This window comes from Erythrolamprus reginae, chromosome 12 (assembly GCF_031021105.1).
Source record: "Erythrolamprus reginae isolate rEryReg1 chromosome 12, rEryReg1.hap1, whole genome shotgun sequence".
Classification (NCBI taxonomy): Eukaryota; Metazoa; Chordata; class Lepidosauria; order Squamata; family Dipsadidae; genus Erythrolamprus; species Erythrolamprus reginae.
Window position 1 is genome coordinate 1,031,118 of NC_091961.1, and position 22,748 is coordinate 1,053,865.

General features: G+C 43.9%; 1 protein-coding gene across 1 annotated transcript; it reads right to left on the bottom strand.

The window, feature by feature from the left end:
• Positions 1 to 1,090: 1,090 nt before the first annotated feature.
• Positions 1,091 to 18,650, bottom strand: ANXA4 (annexin A4). Its single transcript, XM_070765097.1, has 13 exons — positions 18,431 to 18,650; positions 12,214 to 12,269; positions 11,507 to 11,594; positions 9,924 to 10,018; positions 7,844 to 7,957; positions 6,917 to 7,007; positions 6,410 to 6,489; positions 5,692 to 5,748; positions 4,681 to 4,774; positions 3,351 to 3,446; positions 2,500 to 2,558; positions 2,215 to 2,337; positions 1,091 to 1,520 (listed from the first exon to the last, which is right to left on the bottom strand). The coding sequence occupies exons 1-13, from the start codon at positions 18,570 to 18,572 to the stop codon at positions 1,461 to 1,463; spliced, it is 1,155 nt and encodes a 384-aa protein (XP_070621198.1). The 5' UTR covers positions 18,573 to 18,650; the 3' UTR covers positions 1,091 to 1,460.
• Between the last annotated feature and the right edge of the window lie 4,098 nt (positions 18,651 to 22,748).

Sequence of the window (22,748 nt, forward strand, 5' to 3'; positions counted from 1 at the left end):
TCCTGCAAAGGAGACTTCAGTGAGAGTCCAGCCTCTGGCTGCTCAAAAAAACAAAGGGGACACTTCAACAACACAATATAACTCCCAAGTAAATCAAACTTCTGTGAAATCAAACTGTCCACTTAGGAAGCAACACTGACAATCAATTTTATTTATTTATTTATTTATTTATTTAGTCCAATACACAGTGAGGGTTTTAGTGGGTATATATCAATATACACATATCGCATCTCAGACATTAACCCCCTTGGAAATGTCCAAAGATTCTTCACCAGAAGAGCCCTTCACTCCTCCACTCGCAACAGAAGACCCTATGAGACTAGACTTTCAATCCTGGGCCTAGAAAGTTTAGAACTAAGACGCCTTAAACAAGATGTAAGTATTGCCCACAAGATCATATGCTGCAACGTCCTGCCTGTCAGCAACTACTTCAGCTTCAACCACAACAACACAAGAGCACACAACAGATTTAAACTTAATATTAACCGCTCCAAACTTGACTGTAAAAAATATGACTTCAGTAACCGAGTTGTTGAAGTGTGGAACTCATTACCAGACTCCCTAGTGTCATCCCCAAACCCCCAACCCTTTACCCTTGGATTATCTACGGTTGACCTATCCAGATTCCTAAGAGGTCAGTAAGGGGCGAGTACAAGTGCACTAGAGTGCCTTCCGTCCCCTGTCCTATTGCACTCCTATATCTCCTATACCTTTCCTCTATTCCTATATCTTTTCTATTATTTCTTAGATATATTTTACTATGAGTATCTCCTCTATAACCTTCATCATGTATTTTACTATGTGTATATTGATATATACCCACTAAAACCCTCATTGTGTATTGGACAAAATAAATAAATAAAATGATTGGAGTATTCTTCCAACATCTTGGAGGATTTCAAATCTTGGTATTCTTGGGGCCTTTTTAAATGTTCTACATCTTCTCACTACAACTCAATTATATTCAACTTCGTACATGTTGTACAAAGCCTCAACTTCGTTCCATGTTGCAAGAGTCATTAGGTAGAAGTATCTCCCCACCCCGCATTCAATAAAACACCTTTCTGCAGAATAAACGAGGAGACAGGACTTTAAAATATTGTATTAGTCGTTTTATACTTTATATTGTCCACCTGTTTCAAAGCAGGGACTCAAACTCTTTTCCAGTTTAGAAATAGAAGAGGGCAGAGGTACAATCAATGTTAGCATGATATGATTGGCATTTCTTAAAGCATTTCCACAAAAGTTTCAACTACTTGTCACCTATGGAGGAGTGGGGAACTGTGGCCCCTTTTATGACTTGTGGACTTTAACTCTCAGAATTCCTGAGCCGGACGCTGGAATTCTGGGAGTTGAAGTCCCCCTAGTGATAAATGGGGCCATTGTCCCCCACCTCTGTTCTATGGGGGCAGCCAGCCACCTGGCTTCGGGGTCAAGGTGGGGAAGAGGTCTTGAAGCTCTTAGTTGTCCCCACCGCAGAGAAGGAGCAGGACTTTCCGGTAGTCCCCTGAGGTGTCTCCCTAGAGGGGGGGAAACAAAACAACAGTTCATTTTTTATTTTATTAATGCAAATTCCAGCAAAGCAGGGGGAGCCTTCGCCTCTGAATGACAGGTGTGCAGAGTAAACTTCACGGTGCGTTTCACATAGACCGGTGATGGTGAACTACTGGCATGGTGGCACAGGTGGCACACGGAGCCATAGGTGCTGGCAGGCAAGCCATTGCCCTAACTCGGCTCCAACGTGCATGGGCATACTTTGCACAGAACAAAGTATTCAATGAGGATGTGTGAGTGTGCATGTGTTTATATACAGTGCTCAAAAAATAAAGGGAACACTTAAATAACACAATATAACTCCAAGTCCATCAAACTTCTGTGAAATCAAACTGTCCACTTAGGAAGCAACACTGATGGACCATCAGTTTCACCTGCTGTTGTGCACATTCAACTTTGTACAGAACAAAGGATTCAAGGAGAATATTTCATTCATTCAGATCTAGGATGGGTTCTTTGAGTGGTCTCTTTATTTATTTATTTTGAGCAATGTATATTTTCTTTCATGTACCCTGAGAGCATCTGCCCCAAAGACAATTTCCTTGTGTGTCCAATCCCACATGGCCAATAAAGAATTCTATTCCATTCCATTCCATTCCATTCTATTCTATTGTATCCGGGCTCTGCAGAGACTCCGTGAGACCAGGCACCGCATCTCACCTTAATGAAAGAGTAGAGAGACTTCCCGTACGTGCGCTTGAACTCTGCCTTAATATCAATCATATCAATCTCGCAGCGAGAGACCATCACGCGGATCAGGGTGTCGTCATCGGTGCCCAAGCCCTGGTTTCGGGGTTGGAAAAGAAAGACAAGCCAGGTCACATCACTTGCTGGACCTCAGCCGGCAAAATGTTTTGTTCCTTTTGAAGTAGCCACCTCATGGTGGATTCCCATTAATAGGACATGACTATTATAGAACTTCTATTTGATTTGCGTGCGGTTTACCTTCATAGACTTGTATAGCCGTTCAGCAAAGTAGGCAGGTCTATTTCTCATGCACTTCACTGAGAAGAGAGGAGAAGGAAGGAAGGCACTTAGCATAGCAACAACCAACCATTCTTGATTTTTTTAAAAAATAAAATAAAATCATTGCTCAGAAACACTTGTTATTAAAACAACCATTTTCTAAATGAAAAGACTGCATACGTTGAGCATGTTTACTTCTGATCTTCCTCTATACTGCTAGTATCTAATATCTAAAGTGCTGGAACTGCCATCCTTCCAGATGTGTGGGCCAACTCCGAACATGGGGTTGCAGCAGGTTTTTGGACCAAAAATGACTCAAAGATGTTTTTTTCTAAGCGGCAACTGGAGTTTGTTTGTTTTTTTCTTTTGAAGACGTTTTGCTTTTGATCCAAGGCTTCAGCTCTGACTGGGATGGTGGGGAATGGAAGGGTTGATGCTACTAGCAGACAGCTGGTCATTTGCCCCCTTTTAGAGAGTCCTTGAGACACCTGGAGGTTTATCTGTTTATCCATGAACCTCCTTGGCTAGCCTGCACTCAGGAACTTGCTTTGAGCAGATCCAACAATACGTGTTGTTATTTCATTGCCCTCCCTCCATGTTGCAGACACCCTGGAAACAAGTTAATGGGACTTTATTGTTTATAATTTTAGTGTGTTGGGATTTAATACTGACTTCTATTGTATTGTATTGTTTTATATTGTAAACCGTCCTGAGTCCTAAGGTATTGGGCGGCATAGAAGTGAGATGGATGGATGGACGGACGGACAGACAGATAAATAACCTCCTGCGAAGTAACTAGAGAGGAATCAAAGCGGGTGTGGAATCCTCACCTATTGCCAGCAAGGCGTCTTCCAGGTCCCCAGACATCTCGGATTTAATACTCTCCGTAATATCTTTGTTAGCAATGTTCTTATATTCATCAAATACTAAAATAAATAAATGCATATTTTTATTGGCAAACAAAAGAAAAACAGTTCCAGCACCTCCCAAACAGGGAGACTCACAGATATATTTATGAACTCCTCTGTTATTTCCATATTCAAATTTCCAATATTCCCAATTTTCTGTTTCATACTGTATATTTTTTTTTCTAAAAAATAAACCAACACCCTAGAAAACAACAGATGTCCTCACTGAACCGAAATAAGTCTAAGGCAGCCACACAGTACTGGGGGAATCGCACCACCGTGCCTTGAGTCACATAACATTAGGAGAACAGAGTCGGAAGGGGTCTTGGGAGTCTTCTAGTACAGTGTTTCCCAACCTTGGCAACTTGAAGATACTATTTGGACTTCAACTCCCAGAATTTGCATTCGCTGGCTGGGGAATTCTGGGAGTTGAAGTCCAGATATCTTCAAGTTGCCAAGGTTGGGAAACACTGTACTAGTAGAATCTCCAACTTGAGCAGGCATCCAGCATTCCAGAGAAATGGCTCTGCAATCTCTTCTTAGATACCACCAGTGATTGAATACCCATTCTTCCATCCACCCTTGCCCAGATTGTTGGGGGCAAGAGGCTGATTCTGTAAATCACTTAGAGAAGGCGGCTCTAAAAGCAGTGTAAAGTGGTATATAACTCTACATACTATTGTTATTGCCTTGCCTTTCCTTTCCTTCTACTGTACTTTCTTTCCCTTCCCTTCTCTTCCCTCTGCCCATTGCCAGCAGTTCAATCCTGACCAGCTCAAGGTTGACTCAGCCCTCCATCCTTCAGAGGTGGGTAAAATAAGGACCCAGATTGTTGGGGGGCAAGAGGCTGATTCTGTAAACCGCTTAGAGAGGGTTGTAAAGCACGGTGAAGCGGTAGATAGGTCTAAGCGCTGTTGCTATTGCTATACCCGAATCCCTCAACACGGTTTAGCCTCCACACCCGTTATCATCTTTGTTGCCCTTTTCTGCCCACTTTCCAGGGTTTCAGCCTCTTTTCTGGATCATGGGGAGCAGAATTAAATAAACAATCATGTTAAACAAGAGGATTTCATTTAATTTTAATTTAAACTTAATTCATTTTAATTTCTTGCTGCGTCTCTCCTTCTCAACCTCCCATTGACCCTCGTGTTCCTTCTCGGCATAGCTTAGAGTCGGAGGGTAGATCCCACTTTAATGTTAATTCTAGAATCCACTTGATTCCCGTGATGTCCCCCCACCGCCTCCCGCTTACCCTTGAGCAGGTGGGTCCTGCTTCGGGAGCACAGGATGGTGATGAACTTGTCCTCACTGGTGCCCCACTTGTTCTCCCCGGCTTCGTACAGCAACTAGAGGAGAGGAGCACAAAGCATTGGTAAAACGAGGACCCAGATTGGGGGCAATGTGCTCACTCTGTAAACCGCTTTGGGAGGGTAAATGAATCTAAATGCCATTGCTATTGCATGGGACACAAACAGTGGGGTGGGGAGAAGGAGACGGTCACTGTGCCCTTTGGTGGTCTTGAACAGGCCCTGCAATGTCCCCTTCTGCTCACCTGCCTTTCTTCTGCAGCAGGGCTGTCAAACTTGCAATGACAAGTTATGTGACATATCACAACCCCCCTTCCCCTTTCGCTAAATCAGGGGTGGCCTTGACTAGCACATTTTATTTATTTGTTTGTTTATTCATTCATTTATTTACTTACTTATTTTATTTGTTTTTTGTTTTGTTAAATATCTATAAAAAGTAGTATACAAAGATATAATAATATTTATATACATGATACTAGTGAGAGAAACATGAGGACAGGGGACGGAAGGCACTTTGGTGCACCTAAACACTCCCCTTGCTGACCTCTTAGGAATCGGGAGAGGTCAACAATGGAGAGTGTAAGGGGAAAGTTTTGGGGGTGAGGTGAGGATACTACAGAGTCAGGTAGTGAGTTCCAGGCATCAACTACTCGGTTGCTAAAATCGTATTTCCTGCAGTCGAGTTTGGAGAGGTTTACTTTTAAGTTTGTATCTGTTGTGAGCTCGTGTGTTGTTGTGGTTGAAGCTGAAGTAGTTGTTGACAGGAAGGACGTTGTATCAGGTGATTTTATGTCATGTAGCACATGACTCACCTGGCCCACAAGTTTGACACTCTGTTCTGGAGCATTCAAGGAGGCCAAGAGCAGGAATTTAAGTTACACCTCGGTGTTAAAGAAAAGTGATTTGGAAACCAAGCCGCAACCTGCCTACCGGTTCCTGCCAATGGGGTCACTCACCTTGGCATCCTCTTGGGCCAGCCCCTGGTCAGCGTAAGGGCTCTCGTCTCTGTTGCCCTGGGAAGGAAAGGCGGGAATAAAATCATCTACCACATCAGTGGGATCCAGGGAGAAAAAGACTCGGTCCTCCCAATCTCTTGAAGGTCTCTCCTTGGAGCCTTGAGGACTGGTTTTACTTTTCCTAAATTCTGACCGAAGGCAGCCTGGCAGGCCCAACAGCGTTCGCCCAAGTGCCTTTGGCACCCGAGGGAAGAAAGGCCCCCCACCCCTGTCCTAGGTCTTCAAGGCCCTTTGAAAAGACCATAGAAACGGAGGGTGGAAATCCAGGGGATGCCATCACTGTAGTGGACATCACTGAATATTTCTGGATAGAATACACAGTTAAAACCCCCCAAGTTCATGACTGGCTTATTACACCAACCAACTAGAGTTTAACATTGTGTTCCCCAATGAGACAGGTGGGTTATTGTTTGCATCCCTAGTTATTCGCAGCTTCCTTTTTGCATGTGTGGAAACACACGCATGTTTTCAGCCCCTCCACGGGACTGCAAAGAAAGGCCGAAATCACCCAACATGTCCTCAGGCAAGCCACGATTCCTTTTCACACCTGCAGGAATGCTTGCTGGACAAAGACAAGCCATGATTTAGGGCGAGGTGTGAACCCACCCACTGTCTAGAAGAGCGATCTGAGGCATGACAGGAAGAGCCAACTACTTACAGTCGACAAGGAGACCAGGACTCTCCGGAACTTGGAGGAGGTGTCGGAAACTATGTCTTTCTCGAGGGGGGTCCCGTACTCTGCAAAAAGGGCCCAGAGATGTGTCTCAGAAAAGCACCACGGTCCCACTTGGAGAATTGGTGGAGTTTCATAACAACGGTGACTTCTCGAAAAACAAGCCCTAACCTACAGGGCGTTGACAGTGGGGGTGTCCCTCTGACCTCCCTGCCAATCAGCTTCAAGCTCTGTTGGGGGAATTGGCGCTCGACTTATGGTTGGGGGTCACCACAACATGAGGAACTGTATTTAAGGAGCTGCGGCATTAGAAAGTCTGAGAACCCCTGTTCTAGGGAATGTGTCTAAACGCATTCTTTGTGGCAGGTCTGCCTATCGTCAAACATAACACACAAATGGCATTCAGGGCTTCCAGCTGCCGTTAGTGTCCAGGGATTCTAGAAAGTTCCGTGACTTGGCTGCAGGCGAGCGACGGAGGCTGAGAATACTCACGGCGGTGGTAGACGTCATTGATCCTCCGGAGCTCCTCGTTGCTGCGAGAGGCCAGGATTTCTATCAGGCAGCCCTCGTCCGTCCCAGCCCCCTGCAAGACAGACAGGCTTCAAATTATTATTATTAGTATTATTAGTATTATTAATTTGACTTCTATGCCACCCAATCCCGAAGGCGGCTTACAGCAATATAAAACAGAAGACAATAAAAAGAAGTCAAATATAAAACTAAGTTATAAAACCATTAATTAAAAACCCCAATAAACATAATAAACTAACCCAACATGCATACTAAACATTCATACAATGTGGCCTTGATATTTGTTGATTCATGGCCCCCAGCCCTGCCAAGTCTTCGTGACCTTAGGGAAGGCCAATAGGGTGGGAGCAGTACGGACATCAGGGGGAGTTGATTCCATAGAGCTGGGGCATCCACAGAGCAGGCCCTCCTCCGCAGTCCCGGCAACCTGCGCTGCGTGGCTGATGGGACCTGGAGGAGGCCACCCTGGGTGCTCTTATTGGTCTCTGGGAGGAATGTGGCAAGAGAGGGTCCCGTGAATAATCTGGGCCTGAGCGGTGTAGGGCTTTAGAGGCAATAACGATCACCTTGAGGATTTTGACTGACCTCAAGGTGGAATTGAATAGAATGCCAACAGGTAGAGAAGTATTCAGGAAGATTATGGATCGTGCTGAAATGAATAGACTTACAATGAAAATGAAAGATATAGAAGATCTGGAATTTTATAAAATCTGGGGGAAATTTTATGAATGGATTGAAAACAAAAATAGATAAATATACAAGCATTTTGAAAGCAATGTAAAAGAATTAGAGATACGTTTGTAAAAACCTGGATGAAAACAAGGGAAATGGTGGCAGTAATAGACAAATTATGTAACACAAAGTAAAATAAAAAAACATTTTGTATACCTTCATTGCTCTTTTCAGCTCCTCCACATCATACAAGGTGATAGGGGTCATCAATCCAATAATAACATTCTCAAAATTCTTACTCAGCTCAGACTTTAGGTCACTAATCAAATCCTGTTGGGGAAAGAAAATGATTGGATAACGTCACAATGCCCAGTGTCATTCAATTTCCTTCTAGAACTGGTGTATTTCCTTCAAGGCAATATGACAGCTGGCTTTTCAATTTTAAGGACTTAAACCCAGATCAATCTTCTGTGTGGGCCACAGAATCTCACATTTGACATGATCTTTGGAAACCTAGCACGGACTAGTGAATTCTGCCCGAAAATTCCCAGGGCCATTTTTAAACATTTCTCTATTTCTTCCCTATCACTTTCTTTGTTACATATCAATCTTATGATATTTTCTGTCCCTTCTTTCTGCTATGTCTTCAAAATAGACAGTGATTCATACATACACGTGTATGTAGGTTTATATAATAATAATAATAACCACAACAACATAGTTGGAAGGGACCTTGGAGGTCTTCTAGTCCAACCCCTGCTTAGGCAGGAAACCCTATACTACTTCAGACAGAGGGTTATCCAACATCTGCTTAAAAACTCCCAGTGTTGGAGCATTCACAATTTCTGGAAGCAACTTCTGTTCCACTGATCAACTGTTCTGATTGTCAGGAAATTTCTCCTGAGTTCTAAGTTGCTTCTCTCCTTGTTTAGTTTCCACCCATTGCTTCTTGTCCTACCCTCAGGTGCTTTGGAGAATAGCTTGACACCCTCTTTTCTGTGGCAACACCTGAGATACTGCTGTCCTGTCTCCCCTGGTCCTTCTTTTCATGCCCAGTTCCTGCAACTGTTCTTCATATGTTTGAGCCTCCAGTCCCCTAATCCTCTTTGTTGCTCTTCTCTGCACTTTTTCAAGACTCTCAACATCCTTTTAGCATTGTGGCGACCAAAACTGAATGCCGTATTCCAAGTGTGGCCTTATATATATATATACCTCAAAAAAATTAAAGGAACACTTCAACAACACAATACAAGTCAATCAAACTTCTGTGAAATCAAACTGTCCACTTAGGAAGCAACACTGATTGACAATTCCACATGTTGTCAGCACATTCAACTTTGTACAGAACGAAGTATTCAATGAGAATAATTCATTCATTCAGATCTAGGGTGGGTTCTTTGAGTGTTCCCTTTATTTTCTTGAGAAGTGTATATGTACATACAGTAAATGTATGTGTTTGTGTATGTATGGATATGGGTATGTGTCTGTCCGCCTATCCATCCATCCTTCCATCCATCCATCTATCTATCTATCTATCATCTGTGTGTCCACACCCAAAAACTGACCATACAGATTGCCTTACCTTACCGTATCCTTTTACCTTTAGGAAATCTGTTATCCCTTAGCACACACTAATGTGATTTGTGCAAGTCAATTCTCCTCAAATAAGCCCTGAAAACCACCCTTGAAACCAGGATTCTGATATTCACGATGGCCGAGACAATTGGTCAAGGGAATCTTATGTGGACATGGCAGGGATCCAGAGCAGGCCTAGCCAGACTTTAGGTGGTGCAAAGTTCCACCAGAGAAGCAAAGCCTGTGGCTGAAACATGTGATCCAACCCACAAAAGGCCTGTGTGAATATTTGTATAATTTGCTTCAAATGTCACTCGGGGTTCTGTCCATCTCATGGGAGGATGGGCCTTTGTTCAGCTGAGTAAATGGTTTTTTTGCTGTGCAAATCTGGATTCCATCTCTTTGTTTGTACCAAGCCACGCCTGACCCTGCCCATCAATATTTACCTTTAATTTCAATTATTTATTAATAGTTCATCGGGCGCCTTATTTAAACATTTACAAAGTGCCTGAGCCTTCCAAAGAAATAAAGAGAGAAACAGAGAAAGAGAAGTGGAGGGAGGGAGGTGGAAATCAACACTCTTGCCATTCAAAGGTTTGGCGTTAACAATAGAAGCAATCCATTTCATTTGACAGACGCCCCTGGGTTGATAAGGTGGAACGGTTCCCTTGGGGGTCTGTATGCGAATCCAGCCCCAGAGATGCCATTCGGCGCTACCTACCCGACCAATGGCAGATTTGTAGGCGATCTTAATCTCCTGTCGTTGGGACAGGCTCCTGTTGACCAAAATCTCAATGATGGCATCTTCGTCAGTGCCTGGGGCAAGAGAAGGAAGGGTGAGAAAGGGGATCAAGGAACCGAAACGAGTGTCAGGCCCAAGCCATCGCTTTGAGTTGGAGACAAGTAGAATAGTACTGTGGGAATTGGGGAGAGGTATTGCATGAGAAGGAAAAAAACCTAGCCACAACAAAAATTCTGTCCAAAGATTCAAGATCATTCTTTGTTCTGCACCAGCCGGAAGTACAGGGGAGGATCGTAGACGTTGAGAGACCCGGAGTGGTCCACGTGATGAATTTGTGGGTGTGGGGTGACAAGAGATAAACTTTAACCTGGGTGGGGAACTGTAGGAAAAGTTAGTATCGGGTGGACTACAGTTTGTAACCGACATGGCTCTGTCAATAAATTGGAACTTGGAAGAAGTCCAAGGTTTATGATTTATTTCTCAGATGTTAAGTGACAACTAGGATCCATGGAGCAGGATATGGGGAGAAGCTGGCAGGTGAGACCAGGTACATATTTGGCAAGCAAGAAAATGCAGGTGGAATAGAATAGAATTCTTTATTGGCCAAGTGTGATTGGACACACAAGGAATTTGCCTTTGGTGCAGGTGCTCTCAGTGGACATAAAAGAAAAATATACATTTGTCAAGAATCATGAGGTGCAGCACTGATTGATTGCCACAGGGGTCAAATCAAGGCTACAGGAAACATGACAATACCAACGTTTGAAATGACCAGAAGGGGGAAATACTCAGAATAAGGCCGTTTTTCATGGTTGCTTTGATGCATTCCTGCACAATTTCTTTGATGGATATTCTCTGCGTGGAATATGGAAAGTTTAGCCTTTCCATCTCCAGCTGGGCAGGGCTTACAATTCCCAGCAAGGATGTCCATGGAGACTCTTCATCATCCAGGTCATGGTTGTCCCAAAAAGTGGGGTTTTTTCCAAAAGGCAACTGGGCTCCCATTGTTTTTTTCCTCCCTTTGAAAATGTGTCACTTCTCAACCCAGAAGGTTCTTCTCTTCTTGAACTGAAGAAACCTTCTTGCATGAGAAGCAAAAAAAATTCAAAATAGCCGCCTGAGATAGAAGGAGGGAAGTGGAGAGAAGAAAGTTGGATAGAGATGAAATAATATGAAGCTAACCTGGAATGCGGTCTAGTTTGTTGTTTTTGAAATAATGATGTATGTATATCAAGATGTACTGAAGGTTTATGAAGTTGTATGTTGAATGTGGAGGAAAAATAATAAAAACTTTTGGGGGGGAAAAAAATTTTTTTCAAAAGGAAAAAAAAACCAACCACGAAAAAGTCCAATTGCTTTTTGCAAAAAAGAATCCTGGGGAATTCGTAGTAGGCAGAAGCTTCTGGCTGGAAATTTTGGGAGCTCGGGTCAAAGGGTGCTGCCAGATAGGAAAAGAGGGTCTGGCATGTCACAAGCTTCCCAATGTCCAGATCGAAACGGACTTTAATGCAGAAACCTGACAGCTTCAGAGCAATTGATGAAGAATTCAAGGGCTGACTCACCCAAGCCTTTCATAGCTTTGCGGAGACTCTGGGCATCGGCCTCGGGGTCGAAGTGGGAGGCTCCCTTGATGGTTCCTCTGTTTCCTGCCTAAAAGCCAGAGAATATCAAAAGTCAAAGCCCAGAAGGCGTGGAACCACAGAGGAAGAAAGAGGAAGCAGAAATAATAATCATCCAGATGTCCAGACGATCCTTGACTTGGGGCCACAAAAGAGCTGAGCAAGAGAGCTCTCAAGCCCATTTGTGATCTTTTCGGCACAGTTTTTAAGTCAGTCGCTGCGGGGGTTAAGTAAATCTGGCTCCCCCCTCGTTGACTTTGCTTGTTAATGCTGTTTTAAATGTTAATAAAAAAGTTTTTTTTTAAAGCCACCATTGATGGCACACAATGGTTAGGGTTGCCCCATTCTAAGAAACTGAATTTAGATTTACTAGGATCCGGAAAAGGCTTTTATGGTCAGAGGCTAATTATGTTGTATAGCAGAAAACAAACTACACACCACAACCGACCGCTGGCCGGCTGCCATCTCCATTGCCACACCGTTGCGTAGTAGCAGTTTCCAAGAATAACATTTATCCCGTCAAGAAGGGTTATTCCATATGCTTAATTGCTCCGAGCCAACAGCTCAGGACATTGACCCATTGATCAGACCCAGGGTGGTGCCAGGCACTGCCAGGTCCTGCAGAGAACGGAAACCACAAAACCACGTACCATGGCAATAAACCTTCTGCAATTCTCTAGCAACCAGTCAGCCCTGCAGATGGTCCCTGCAATAAAAAAAAGGGAATAAATTTAGATAAGGCTCAGCAAACACAGGAACAAAAGCAAGAGTTATTCACCTCTGTGGCACTTTTTCGATATTAAAGAGGAACATTAAACCATGTCTGGGGCTTGGCAGGATTATGGGTGGGCATGACACATCCACAGCAGGCAAACATGCACCAAATGGACGTACGGAGGCCCTGGACACTTTCCATGTGGTCCTCAAATCGCCATTTTTAAAAGAGGAACTAATCGTACTAAATCTATGCAAATAATTTCTTTTTTTCCCATTATAAAATAATGTTTATTAATTTTTCCAAGTTTTTAAAAAGAAAAAAAAATGACAATTCAGTAATTTAATACAGATTTAAACCTGATATCTTATATTTGTTGCATTTCTTATATCACCTCTTTATAGATACATGTTCCTATATTCCTTTTGATACATCCTTTCACATTGTATTCCTGTCTTTACTTTTGTTACCAATCCAATCAAATTTTTCCAGATCTCATAATACTCTGAGTTGCCAGTTCCCTTAATCTCCACGGTCATCCTGTCCACTTCGGCACATCTATAAATTTTTCCTATGATGTTATTTTCTGGCGGGATCTCTTTGTTTTTTCCAGAATTGTGCGTAGTATATTCGTGCTGCTGTAATTATGCGGGTAATTAAATATTGTATTTTGGACTATGCAAATAATTTCATTCAATTTTAATGGCATGTATGCTGTAGCAAAGATAGGTTGGGTGACAAAACCAACATGCCCACGCTTGCAGAGTTGCAGGCTCTAACAATGTCCTCAAACGGAGCTGGAAAAACATTCAACACCAGGCTAAACACCTGAACAGGACAGAATGATTTACCAATCAAATGTCTGAAGTTGCTAAAAAGGGCCTAAATGTTGGTAATTCGTGATTCAGCCTACTTCGGCCTTGGAGTATATCCGAAGGGACTGGTGGGCATCTCCTTCGTCCACCCTTCACCTCCTCCCTTCATCCTCTACCCCGCCTGGAAGTGTTAAGCCGTGTGCAAAGTGAACCCTGAGTTATCAAGGATACACATACGCAAAGGAAACGTGGAATTCTAGCCGATATCCAGCAGATAGTCAGTAGATATGAATAATGGTTTAGTCATACAAACCAAATACATTAAAGCATATAAAATAGTATTTACTTTGGCAGATATCGTAGTCAAGTTAAACAATCCAGTCACACAGTCAAATCAGTCAATAACTCCCAATACATATACAATACTATAAGCCTTACTTGTACAGCTTACAAATACATAAACTATCATCGAACATACCCTTTCTTACTACAGCAGTCACAATGAATCAGCACAAAATGAGCAGAAAAACACAGAAAGAATCATGCTCCTGGCTCCCTCTTGTGGCAATTACCAAAACTAACTCTTAAAGCCATAATGTTTCAATACATACAAGCATCCATTGTTAGCTTGTTTATATATTGGCAAACCCAACTGTTATGTACATAGTACTAACAGGAAGGGATTCCCCCCCCCCTGCCTTTCCTCTAGACACAGGTGACAAAAAGCCTCCTCCTTCTGAACTGGGCTCAGAGAATTGTGGCTGAAGAAGTCAGTAAACTGGGTTAAATTGAAGGTAGCTTAGAGAGCATCCACAACCCCTTATTTCAACCTGATCTTACAAATATTATCTTTGACAATATTAAATCACATTGAAGGAAAGCAGAAAGGGGCAACTCGGTGTGGCCAACTCACTGCAGTCCAGTTCAACACGACAGTGCGCACACATGCTCTTTCGGCACCCGAGGAAAAAAAGATTCACCATCACTGGTCTATTACTCTACATTTCAATAAAGCCCTTGGGTAGAGTTTTCCCTGGTCTGTCCTATCTCCTGAGGCTAAATGCAGGACCACGAATTTGGCTTAAGAAGCTTCTTGCAAATCAGTTCAACCTGTGGCCTAACTATATTATTATTATTATTATTATTATTATTATTATTATTATTATTAATTAGATTTGTACGCCGCCCCTCTCCGAAGACTCGGAGCGGCTCACAACAACAAAACAGTACAAATCCAATTATTAAAAACAATTTAAACCCCTTAAATAAAAAGCAGTCATACATCTCAGACAAACCATACATAAAACGGAAACGGCCCAGGGGAATCAATTCCCCCATGCCTGATGACAGAGGTGGGTTTTAAGGAGTTTGCGAAAGGCAAGGAGGCTGGGGGCAATCCTAATCTCCGGGGGCAGTTGATTCCAGAGGGTTGGGGCCACCACAGAGAAGGTGCTGGGAAGGCTTTTCCCACAATTCCTGAGGCAATCTAGATGGAATGGCATTACCAACACAGCTTGGGGAGAAGAACCGCAAAGCCATCCCTGGTGTGGGCCAAAACCAGAGGAGTTTCCCCCAAAGTGGAAATTTCCACGTCTGTTCCAGCCTGGGTGAGTCACGACTCTGGTATAAAGCTGGCAAACTAAGTCTGCCTGGCGTTCATTCCATGCGCAGGCCCACCCTACCCAGGGGGCAACCTCTGCATAGGCAGAAAATCAATGACACGTCAAGCCACATACTTATTAATGCTCCTGGAGCTTCAATAAGTAACTGAAAGCAAACAAGAGGGCTTAAAAAAACCCTCCACGGTCTGGATTTAAATCCAATAATTCACGCTGCTTTCCTGCCTTGCCATGTAAATCTCATATCTCGCCACTGTTGGTCTTATTTCCATCTCTGTTGCAACCTCTCCATGCGGAGCAATGGAAATTTTCGGAGCCACATTTCCGGCTCTGCCCGTTACACTCTGGGTTTCGCTTGGGGAAAAAAAAAAGAACCAGGCCAGCAACTCTGAGCAGTTGCATAGCACAGAACACGCCTGGTCACTTTTTGAGAAGGTTGCTCTCTCTGCTGAGCAAATCTGGGCTTCCCAAACCGAGCTGGTCCTCACCCAATTTTAGAAGGCTTCAGGTTTCAGAAAGCTCCAAAAGGCCCCGATTTTGTGCCTTATCCCTCGTAGCTATGCCTGACCTCTGGCATCCTTCTCCAACACCTGCTAGAAATGCTATCTCAGGGACCGCCTTCTGCTGCACGAATCCCAGCGACCAGTTAGGTCCCACAGAGTGGGTCTTCTCTGGGTCCCGTCAGCTAAACAATGCCGCTTGGCGGGACCCAGGGGAAGAGCCTTCTCTGTGGCAGCCCCGACCCTCTGGAACCAACTCCCCCCAGAGATTAGAATTGCTCCCACTGTCCTTGCCTTTCGTAAGCTTCTTAAAACCCACCTCTCCCCTAGGCCTTTACAATTTTATGCATGGTATGTCTGTATGTATGTTTGGTTTTTATAATAATGGGTTTTTAATTGTTTATATTGGATTGTCACATGCTGTTTACTACTGTTGTTAGCCGCCCTGAGTCTATGGAGAGGGGCGGCATACAAATCCAATCCAATCAAATAGGTGAGGTTTTCTGCATCTTCAGGTGTACAGGTGACCCTCAGAACTGTCACCAAGCCTGATATTTGCAGCTGTCAGTTGTGACAGTTTTCAGGTGGGGGGGGTGATCTTTTGACTCCCTCAGATGGAGGGGTGCCCAGAGGGAAGTAATTCCAATATGCCATTTTTTAATGTACATGTTTATAAAAATCAGAATAGAACAGTGTTTCCCAACCTTGGCCACTTGAAGCTATCTGGACTTCAACTCTTAGCATTCGCTGGCTGGGGAATTCTGGGAGTTGAAGTCCAGACAGCTTCAAGTGGCCAAGGTTGGGAAACACTGCTATAGAAGGAGCCCCAAGCAGCAGTGGGGCACTCAACCCTTTAATTCTTTGGCCCTCCTGTTGGGGATTGAAGGCACGATGCTCCATCCCATTCTACATTCTCTGGGAGCAATGCTCCGAACCAAGGGTCTCCAACCTTGGGCACCTTAAGACTGGTGGACTTCAACTCCCAGAATTCCTCCGCCAGCAAAGCTCAGGGAGTTGAAGTCCACCAGTCTTAAAACTGGACAAGGTTGGAGATCCCCCTGCTCTGGACCGCCAGCTAACCACGTGCTCTCAGTGTAGACCTGCTGAACCACCCAACACTGAACTGAGCTTTACATTAACCAAGTTCAGCATGGGTTTTTTATAATACATTTTTATTAATTTTTAAAAAAATAATAATAACACATACACACTATATATGGTGCTCGGTGATGTGTTCTCCCACCACCCAACATTCAAGCCCCTCCACCAAAATGAGAGTGCACCTTATTTATAGCATGTTAAACCAAGAACATTGCAATATTTACAAATTATAGAGTGATTCCAATTCACACTTTATACCTTGGTCTTGAATTCTACTGACCATATAACGCCCAAGTTCAGCATGTTCAATGCAGTTGGTTAAGCCTGCGGGGAATGGTGTGTGTGTGTATGAGAAAGAGAGAGAGAATGGGTGTGTGTGTGTGAGAGAGAGAGAGAGAATGTGTGTGAGAGTGTGAGTGTGTGAGTCCCAATCCTCGGCACCATTAGAATTTACCCTTGAAAACCGTTCAGAGACTTCAGCTGGTTCAAAATGCACCCCTGCGAGCTATCAAGGTACACACATATTACTCCAACTCTCCACCAGCTGCATTGGCTACTCGTGGGTCTCCAGACACAATTAAAGGTGTTGGATATTACCTTTAAAGCCCTGCGTGGCTTAGGACCAGACTATTTACAGGGCCACCTGCTATCTCATACTTCCCTGTGACCAATAAAAGCACCCACAGAGTTCGCAATCTCCAGGTCCTGTCAAACAATGTCGGTTGGCGGGACCGTGGGGAAGGGCCTTCTCTGTGGTTGCTCCCATGCTTTGGGACCAACTGCCGCCGGAGATTTGCACTATCCCCACCCTGCCGGCCTTCTGGAAAGCCGCTAAAACCTGGCTCTTCCAGCAGGCCTGAGGCCATTAAGTGGTCACCCTAAAACGGTTATGTATGTTTGAGAGTATGTATGGTTAGTAGGGATATTAATGTATTTTTATAATGTTTTTACTTTTGTTTATATTGTAGCTGTGTTTTACATTATTCCATTACCGTTAGCCAGAATTGGGTGGCCTATAAATGCTACTGATCAATCAATCAATCAATAATAGAATTGAGCCGGAGCAGCTGCTTACGGCTGCAAGATTATTCTTAGCAGCACATCATGCAGTTTGCAGGGCTGCCTTAAATGCACACCGTGATGCCTGGCTGTGCTGGCCTGGCTTTTTTCTGACCTTGTTGCCAGGGGTCCGAATGGCCAATGGACCCCCTGCCCCACCCCAATGGAGAATGGGCTTCCTCCCTTTTGCTTTGCACCCCCCTTTCCCATAGATTTTGCTCCACACACTGCAAAGACTCTGTGCTAGGAGAACGGAATCCCTGAGCTGGAAGGGACCTGGGAGGTCATCTAGTCCAGCCCCGCCCAAGTGGGAGGCCCTCCACCATTGCAGAGAAGGGACTTCCTGAAAAGCCTCCAAAACGGACAGAGAACCCCACAATATCGGCAGGAGAAGCCAGGGGGGGGGGGCTTCTGTCATAAGATGCTGCAATTAATTCAATTTCATTTATTTCATTAATTTCATTTATTTGACTTCTATGCCGCCCAATCCGAGTGGGGCTTAACGAACAAGTCAAATAATTATAAGAACATTAAAAAAACCAACCATAATAATCTCTCTCTTAATTTAATTTAATTTAATCGACTTCTATGCCGCCCAATCCGAGGGGGACTCAGGGCGGCTTACAAGGAAAGTCGTACATAGAATAAAGAAGTCAAATAATTAGTAATAAGAACTTTAAAAAAAACATGATCCTGTAAACCAAAAAAGAAAAGAATCCACAATCATACGGCAGAGTCGCGGTCGGACGGGATAAGAAGTTGCAATAAAACGGTCGGAAGTGCGAAAAACGGCACTTTCCCCTCAGGGCGCTTCCCACTTGGAGCGGCCGCTAAACGGAGGCTGGGAGGGGGACGGGGGCCGCGCAGCGCTGTGGGCCCGTGGCCCGTCCCGTTTTCCCGGGCAGAAGACCGCGCCCAGCCCGCCTCCCCCGGCCGCCCGCGCGGCTTCTCAGCGCCGCTTCTCCGAGAAGAGCCCGCCGCCCGAGGGGCCCCGCACATGAGCCGCCCGCCCCGTCGCTCCCGGCCTCCCCGGCCCACTGGCCCGCCCGCCTGCCTACCTGCTCTCGCCGCTGCCCTGGAAGCCGCCCGGTCCCGCTCCGCTTCCTTTTCAGGGAGGGCCAGGCCCGCCCTCGAGGGAGCCGTCACGGGGCAGCGCTGGGCCTCCCTCCACCCCCGCCCGCTGACGGGACGGCCCCGCATCGGGTTGCAGCGCCGCCGGGAGAGCCCAGAGGGGCCCCGCAGGGAAGGCCCAGGAAAGGCCGCGGGAGGAGCCGCTTTCCCTCAGGGCCCCCCCGACGCCCCTCAGGCCCCACCAGCCATCTCTCTCTATATATATATCCATATCTATCTATCTATCTATCTATCTATCTATCTATCTATCTATCTATCTATCTATCTATCTATCTATTCTTTCTTTTTCTTTCTATCTATCTATCTATCTATCTATCTATTCTTTCTTTTTCTTTCTTTCTATCTATCTATCTATCTATCTATTCTTTCTCTTTCTATCTATCTACCTACCTACCTACCTACCTATCTATCTATCTACCTACCTACCCATCCATCCATCCATCCATCTACCTAACTACCTACCCACCTACCTGTCTATCATATGTCTTATCATCTCTCTCTCTCACTCTCTCATCTGTCTGTCTGTTAATCCACTCATCCATCCGTATCTATGCCAATTTCCTTCCTTCCTTCCTTCCCTCCCTCCCTCCCTCCCTCCCTCCCCCCCTCCCTCCCTCCATATTTAGGATTGTTTTTGCAACCTGTAGCCATGGACACTTTTGTGCATTGTGAGTGGTCTGCATCCCCTTTCTCTCATCCTGGGAGACCGAACCTCCCTCCAGAGGTTCTGGGTGCTTTTAAGGAGAGATTGGACAACCGTTTGTCTGGAATGATGTATAGGGCCTCCTGCCCTGGGCAAAGGGCTGGGCTAGAAGACCTCCAGGGTCCCTTCCAACTCTGTTGTGATGCAATGATCGAGTGATTCTGCAACCGCACCCTGGGAATTGCGCCCTGCTTTGAATCCAGGTGAGTCCTGGAAGCTTTCCAGGGGGAAAGGCCTGAACTGTTTAACCTCCCAGGTGCTCTTAGAGGGAACAGGTCACTGGTAGGTACAAAAAAGAAAAAAAGGATCCACTTACACATCTTGGCAGTTGGCAGCGAATGCCTGATGAAGAAGCTCTTATTTCATGAGGCTTTTTGTCTATGAGAAGGTGATCAGAGGAGGAAAATGAAGCACCTGCTTCTTGTGCAAATGTAGCTTCATACACGCACAAAATGACAGTGGGATTAAATGAAAAGGAAGACTCGCAACACTATGAAATTTGGAACAAACTACATGATTGGCTTGGAAAGAGAAAGCAAAATAAACCCGTAAACAATTAATTTAATAGTGTAAGTATGATGGTTCTTAACTATATTAAAATGGAACAGTTATATCAATGAATAACAATTAAATATGTGAATGAAAAACATTATGTAAATATGGTAATGGAAAAGATTACATAAGCATGGATTTATGGTCGGTAAAATCAGCCGTATTATAACCCTAGAGGTTATGTATTGTACTGTACTGTCTTGTTTAAAAGTATAGGTGTCCTTTTTGTTGTTTTAAAATGTAAATAAGTCAATAAAAAGTGATTTTTTAAAAAGGAAGCTTCACCCACGTGTGAATGTCCACTACTCGTGCAAATGGAACTGTGTGTGCAAATGAACGCACAGCCCGGTTCCAAACAGACCACAGACCAGTTGGGCGACTCCTGCTATAAATCAAGGTAGGGTTTTTAAGCACATCATGCACTTTATTTAGAAACATAGAAGACTGACGGCAGAAAAAGACCTCATGGTCCATCTAGTCTGCCCTTATACTATTTCCTGTATTTTATCTTAGGATGGATCTATGTTTATCCCAGGCATGTTTACATTCAGTGACTGTGGATTTATTAAATCAAATAAGTCCCCCCCCCCACTTTAATGGAACAGAATTTAGCAGCCATTTTAACATGGTTTGGCTATGGAAAACCAGCCAGCTCCATCGCTAGTGGTCGCTTGTGCCATTGTCCACATTCTAGAGTTTAAAGAGGACGATCAACTTAAAATATCCAGAAACACTGAAAAGCAACTGGTCAAGAATACATTGAAAAACGTTGTTCCTTCTGCTCTTTATCCTGCAGCAAAATTTGACTCTCCAAGAGAAAAAGTGGAGTCACAAAACGCCTGTACTAAGCAGGGCCAATTGTCACGTCATCCTATGTGTCCTCTTCAAATACACAGACGGATGCCCTCTTGCAGGAAATCTAAAAAATGATTTATTTTTATAGTTAATATTTCTGCTATAATCTACATAGTCTGCCTGCCTGCCTACCATCTGCAACACAAATGGACAATGCCAAATCATTTTAATGCTGGTGGCTATAACTGAAGAAGTTTCTTGGATGAGAAGTGAAATGTCTTCCAAGTAAAACCGGAAAATCAAGTTTTTATCTTGAAAAAGCACCTTTGCACTGGTGGCTATACCTTTGAGTGCCAGAAGGTGGCAGTATGACCACATACAAGTTTAATGAGAAGCTAGTTTGCAGCATTTACAAGGCTGAAAGAATACAGTTGACTGATGCTAATTGAATTGTCTTCCCTCTTGGGAGGCATACAATCATACAGATATTTGCCCTAATATTTATTTACATTTCTTTGTTACAGGCAAAAGGTGCGTGAACCCTTTTCTCAGTCTCTAAATAGCAAATGTTACAGGAGAGCAGAAATATTTGAAGCAAGTGTAAAACTTTGGAAAATAACATATGGGCGAGCTCTAACTTCTGTCTTGGGTCTACGCTAGGACAGGGGTCTCCAACCTTGGGCACTTTAAGATTTCAGGATTTCAACTCCCAGAATTCCTCAGCAAAGTTGGCTGAGGAATTCTGGGAGTGTTGATGTCCACAGGTTTTAAAGTGTCTCTTATGCATATGATAGATTACAACTATATTTTGTTAAAATCCTGAGTTTTTATTTTTTATTTTCTAAGCTTGCTTGAATAGTTTTGACAGTCAAGAGCTTGTCACTGGATGGTGCTACGTTGAAATGCTTCAGTATTGCCATATGGACATAGTTCTCCACTTGTAGCTATCTGCTTATTGACCCTTCGAACTTACGCCACTGAAAAATAGTGACCAGTTTTCACACTTACAACCATTGCAATGACTCTGGGGTTAAGCTGGTGCAGAAGTTGGTGATCAATTAACGGCTTGCCACACGATCTATAGAAGACCTAGTGTTTATGGGAACAGATGCAGTTCAAGGCCATCCTATGCCCACCCACCTGGGTGGAAGCGGAAGGAGGACTTGGCCACGCTGGCACCATCTGAGTGGGCAACGTGACACGTTTGTGGGTGTGGGGACAAGGGGTGGGAACTTTCAACTGGGTGGGAAACTCAGATGTAGGTTTCCCAGTGGAGGTACCAGGAGGGCTCCACCAATAAATTGGAACCTTGAGGAGGTCTTTGACTTGGACTCTGATTTAGTTTGGATGCTACCTGAAACCTTGATATCAATATTCAGACATCTGGAAACTGGCAGATGTTCCTCTGACAGGTTTTGTGTCCCAGGGCCATGCGATCACAAGCAAAGTCATGGTCAGGGGACAAGAAGAGTCACTTAACTATGTAACATTAAAAATATCAGCAATTCACTGACCAGTAGTGGCAAGATAGGTTGTTAAATTGGAGCAAAACTCCCTTAAAAATTGTCTTACTTTTAAGCAGCAAAAAATTTAGGCTCAGCTGTGGTTGAAAGCCATCGACTCTCTGTACAAACTTTTCTTCTCCCCTTGCCTTCCAGAACATCTTTCTTTAAAATCTGCTGGGGACTAAGTGTGTATCCTACCAAGTCTTAATTGGTTTAACCATAGTTTAGGAGAATAAGCCACTGTCTTGAGTTTTTCTCCTATATCTCCTGTACCTTTCTTCTATTCCTATATCTCTTCTTCTATTCTTTCATTGATATGTTCTATTACTATACCTTCTTTTCTATTATTTCTTAGCTATATTTTACTATGAGTATCTCCTCTATAACTTTCATCATGTATTTTACTATGTGCGTATATATATATACCCACTAAAACCCTCATTGTGTATTGGATAAAATAAATAAATAAAAATAAATAAAACTTTAGGTTAATAAAACCTCTGGCTTGGCTGCTGGAACTGAGATGCAAAACCTCAGATGGACACTAGATGGCAGCAGATGATTTGTTCTTTCATCCATCCATTCAATTTAGGGCTTCTGCCACTTCAAAATCTCCGGGTGGCCTGAAACATTAAAAGGAAATCAGAGATGGGAACAGTGTCAGTAAGGAGCTACTTCATTGGATAAAAA

What these genes read in the sequence shown, in the direction of transcription:
- ANXA4 (XM_070765097.1), bottom strand. Translation starts at nt 18,572, where the DNA reads ATGCGGGGCCGTCCCGTCAGCGGGCGGGGGTGGAGGGAGGCCCAGCGC. An exon ending in CAATGACGTCTACCACCGCC is followed by an intron (nt 6,490 to 6,916) that starts GTGAGTATTCTC and finishes CCCTTTTTGCAG; the next exon opens with AGTACGGGACCCCCCTCGAG. An exon ending in GGCTATACAAGTCTATGAAG is followed by an intron (nt 2,338 to 2,499) that starts GTAAACCGCACG and finishes CCCCGAAACCAG; the next exon opens with GGCTTGGGCACCGATGACGA.